The following is a 4,584-nucleotide window of genomic DNA, read 5'->3' as shown; positions in this document are numbered from 1 at the left end:
AGTCGCCTCGGTACACCGAAGCGACACACAATATTCTTCCAGACAAAGTGTTGTACCTTGTGTGCGGTGATCTACGCCACCGGCTCTGCTTCTATCCACTTTGTGAAGTACTCAATAGCAACTATCAAGTACTTCATCTACCTTATTGCTAACGGGAAGGGCCCCAGAATGTCAATTCCCCACGTGTGGAAAGGCCATGGGCTGTAAATTGACCTAAGCTCTTCTGGTGGCGCCTTGTGCCAGTCGGCATGCAATTGGCACTGCTTGCACCGCTGGACGTACCTTACACAGTCTTCCCTCACCGTCGGCTAGTAGAAGCCTGCACAGACCACCTTGGAGGCCAAAGACCTTCCCCCTACGTGGCTTCCACAAATCCCTTCATGGAGCTCAGACATTACCCTTGTGCACTCATCTCCGCTCACGCATGTTAAGATCAGGTGCGTGAACCCGTGTCTGAATAGTGCCCCATCCACGAGAGTATACCTCGCAGAATTTCTCTTTATCTTCTTGCCTTCTTCGGGCTCTGCTGGGAGGATCCCATCCGCGATGTAGCGCCTATAGGGCGTCATCCACATGTCCCCTTCTTCCAGAACACACACCTGCAAGGGGTTATCTTCTTTTGGCGAGGCCAGGTAAACACTTATGCTGGGGGCCTCGCCGTGTCCTGAATCAAGGACCAATGACTCCTCGGCCTTCGTTTGAATATGCTGATCTGGAGGACATCCACCCTGTTATCCGCCACAAACGTTCGTGGCGTCTTGAGGGTCTCCTGGATGACCGAACTCTGCCTTCCCCCCTTGCCTGAGCTGGCCAACTTGGCGAGCAGGTCAGCTCGGGCATTCTGCTCTCTCGGGACGTGGACCCACTCGAACACCCCTTTCAGCACTTGGACATATCTCAAATATGCCGCCATTTGTGGATCTTTGGCTTGGTACTCCTCGGTCACCTGCCCCGTGACCAACTGTGAATCACTCTTCGCCAGCAGGCTCCGCGCACCCATATCCTTGGCTAAGAGCATCCCAACTATTAGGGCCTCGTATTCTGCTTGGTTATTGCTTGCTTTGAACGCAAACCTCAGGGCCTGTTCTATCAGCAAACCGTTTGGCCCCTCCAGGACCACGCCAGTTCCACTCCCTTGCTGATTGGAAGACCCATCCACCGAGAGCACCCACTGGGAGCCCATCTCTTCCTCTTGTTGTGTGCTTCCTGGCGAGAGCTCCGCCAAGAAGTCCACGTACTGGATATCAAACTCAGATAGCTCCACTGCCCAGCGGACCATCCTCCCTGCGACATCTGGCTTTTGCAACACCTTCTGGATGGGGAGGTCTGTCATTACTACCACTGTAAAGCTTTGGAAGTAGTGACGGAGCCTCCTGGCCGAGAACAACACCGCCAAAGCCGCCTTCACTAAAGATTGATACCTCGCCTCCGGCCCCTGCAAGACCTTACTTACAAAGTATATAGGTTTCTGGGTCTGGTCCTGCTCCTGAATCAGCACAGCACTGATCGCCCATTCGGTCACCGCAGAGTACAACCGAAGGGCCACGCCTGTCTGTGGCTTACAGGGCACAGGAGGAGCCGCCAGATACTCCTTGAGCTTGAGGAATGCCACCTCGCACTCCTCGGTCCATACGAACCTACTGTTTCTTTTTAAGCACTGGAAGTAAGGATGCCCCTTGTGATGGATTTCCTATGAGCTCTTCTTGGATGTTGGTTGAAGATGGTGTGGAAGCTTAATGGAAGAGATGAACAAGGTCCTCCTAAGAGGTGTGGTGACCTTGAAGGTGCATGAAGAGTGTGGAAATGGGGAGGTTCGGCCAGCCCCTTTGAAGGAGGTGAAATGAAGATTAAAACCTAGAAGCTAGGCAAGGAGTAATGTATGGCACTAAATTGGCAGCATAACAATACTCTATTCAATCTTGCAAATACATGAGCCAAGCCCTCTTATTTATAGTGTTTAGAGGGCTGGAAATTCAAAAGAAAGTGGAGGGAAATTCAAATGAGAAGCATTTGAATTTGGAGCCAATTCCTAGTCACAAGGAAAGTGTGACTTGGTTTCTTTTTTTTGGCACCTCCTAAATCTACACCTACACCTTCTTTTTATGTCACATGGAAGGTGTGGCTTAGCTTTATACATTTGCACCTCTTATATTTATATCTACACCTCCCTTTATGTTCTACTAAAAATACTCAAAAGTAATTACAAAAGAAATACATCCAATGATGCTTAGTTGGCCCATATCTTCTATTTGTTGGGCTTGAGCTGAAGCTTGAACTTGTATTTGGGCTTGGGCTTGGGCTTTTTTCTATCATGGGCTTGGGCCTCTTCCATCACCTTGTCTCCTCCAACTTATACGAATTTGGACAAAGCGGTCATCCGCCCCGTCAACTGTTGCACCTCTTTCACCGAGGCGGGACTCCTCATTACCAGAATCGTCGCACACTTGTCAGGGTTCGCCTCTATTCCCCGCTCGGTGAGTAAAAAACCTAAAAATTACCCGCCTCGACCCTGAAGACGCACTTCTCAAGGTTCAGCTTGAGGCGGTACTTGGCTATTGTGGCGAACAGCTCTTCCAGATCAGTTGTGTACCGCCCTCTCTCATGAGAGGTCACCACCATGTCGTCTACGTAGGCCTGCACATTCCTACCCAGCATAGGTGCAAGGATCCTGTCCATCAATCTTTGGTAGGTGGCGCCTGCATTCTTCAACCCGAACGACATGACCTTATAGCAGTAACAACATGTCTCGATCATGAATTTCGTTTTACACTCATCAAGGGGATGCATCTTGATCTGGTTGTACCCCGAGAATGCATTCAAAAAGCTCAGCATCTTACAGCCTGAGGCGTTGTGATATGATTCCAATAACAAGATATAGATGTCTCATAGACATGTTATGGAGTCAACTTGAGTTGGAATATGAATATGCACTTTTTTAGCGCCTAAAGTGAAGGATGAAGGGTCATCTACTAGAATGTTCTAAAACTAATATCTAAAGATGTTTTATGTACCGTCCCTTATCCTGGCGTTGACTAAGTCAAGGTCAAAGTCAACGCCAGGAGTCAAAGTCAACACAAGGCGTTGCCTAGATGAAGAGACGCCAAGTGCCAGCGTCGTCAAGAAGAAGCATCGCCAAAGCAAAGCGTCGCCTAGGTGAAGGCGTCGCCCAACCAGGGCGTCGCCAGATAAAACATTACTAAAGCAAGGCAATCACAGTGTGGTTCCCCGATACCCATGGGTAGGAAAGACCATGGAGGGAGCGACGCCGTGGGACAGCCTCAGGTCCCGATGATCCGGGGTAGTGATAAAGAGAATAGAAAGGTGGCTTCAAGGCCATAATGACAGCACCAGTGTAGGGCAGCCTGACTCGTGAAGTACCCCTGCCGCCCCAGAGACGCCTTTGGGACAGATACGACTCAAGAGGAGGGTCACGCCCAGGGCCGCCGGGTGCAGGGTACGAGAGGAAGGCAGATACGCTCTCAAAGTGAGTGACTAGATGATTGGGGCGTGAGTTGGCACCCAAAAAGTCACCCCTTGCGCAGTAGCACTCCCAGGCAGGAGGACTCACACATAGAAACGTCCCCAGATGGGTAGAAACGCCCCCCAGATGGGGTCATGGCGTCGTGAGGCCCTCCACGTGTACGACAGCCAGGTCAGAATAGAAACACCCTTTAGTCAGGTACCAGTTAATTAAAGTCATTCAATACAGTTTCTGTTTCGAGCGTTTCAGGTACTATAAAGGCTCCCAAGCGTTTCAACGTCTTAAATGCGCTACAATTTCTAATTAGACGCCTTAATTAAGTGCGTTACGTTTTATATTAAAAGCGCTTTAAGGCGCTTTAAATGCTTGGGTAGATTAAATAGCGCTAGGAATGTTGGGAATGAGGTTCGAAGTTTTGGCAAATTTTCCCAGAATACACTCCAGTTGCTTGCTCGAAGTCGTAGGGCTACGCACAAGGGACTGGAAAAGAGGTTCTTTGCCAGAGCGAGAATATACACACAATACACAGTTCTTTTTACCACCTTCGGAGTGCCATACGCGGTGCTCAAATACGGAGGTGCACAGTTTTGGTGTTTCTTGCTGGCTGACTTGAGTGTCGGAGTGCAAACGGCCGCTAGGGCGCCCCTTTGTCCTCTTTTTTGCAGGAATCCACAGGTAACCAGTGGGAAGGAGTCCCTAGCTGACGATTGAGGTCGCGCACGAAGACGTCCCAGTCAACCGGACGGAACATTTTGCGCCCACCATGGGGCCGATATAAAACATCAGTCCCATCATAAGTTCGAGAAGATCTACCAAGTTAGAGTAACGTTGGAAGAGGTTGGAGTGACAATGGCCCCCACCAGACGAGGTACAGCACGCGCAGCCCCAGCAGAACTATCCATGCAACAGGTCCTGGAGATAATGAGGGGGCTGCAGCAGGATATGGCGGAGTCGAAGATGGAACAGGAACGCATGCAGGCAGATCTCGAAGCCTCGCATGAGAGGAATGAAGAGCTCCGCCGCGTAAATGAGGAGTTGCGCCGGGGTCTGAGAAATGATCGGGGGCAACGTGGACATGACGAGATGGAGAACCATTCCCCACC

The 4,584-nt window shown here is 50.3% G+C and overlaps 1 protein-coding gene across 1 annotated transcript; it reads right to left on the bottom strand.

The window, feature by feature from the left end:
• Window positions 1-640: 640 nt before the first annotated feature.
• On the bottom strand, window positions 641-1,333 carry LOC137815892 (uncharacterized). Its single transcript, XM_068618999.1, has one exon. It carries the CDS (start codon window positions 1,331-1,333, stop codon window positions 641-643), a length of 693 nt encoding a protein of 230 aa, XP_068475100.1.
• Between the last annotated feature and the right edge of the window lie 3,251 nt (window positions 1,334-4,584).

This window comes from Phaseolus vulgaris, chromosome 1 (assembly GCF_000499845.2).
Source record: "Phaseolus vulgaris cultivar G19833 chromosome 1, P. vulgaris v2.0, whole genome shotgun sequence".
NCBI classification, from domain to species: Eukaryota; Viridiplantae; Streptophyta; class Magnoliopsida; order Fabales; family Fabaceae; genus Phaseolus; species Phaseolus vulgaris.
This window is presented reverse-complemented; position numbering and strand designations above follow the sequence as displayed.

Bases quoted from the DNA above. Each gene is read 5' to 3' on its own strand.
- LOC137815892 (XM_068618999.1), bottom strand. From the start codon at position 1,333: ATGACAGACCTCCCCATCCAGAAGGTGTTGCAAAAGCCAGATGTCGCA.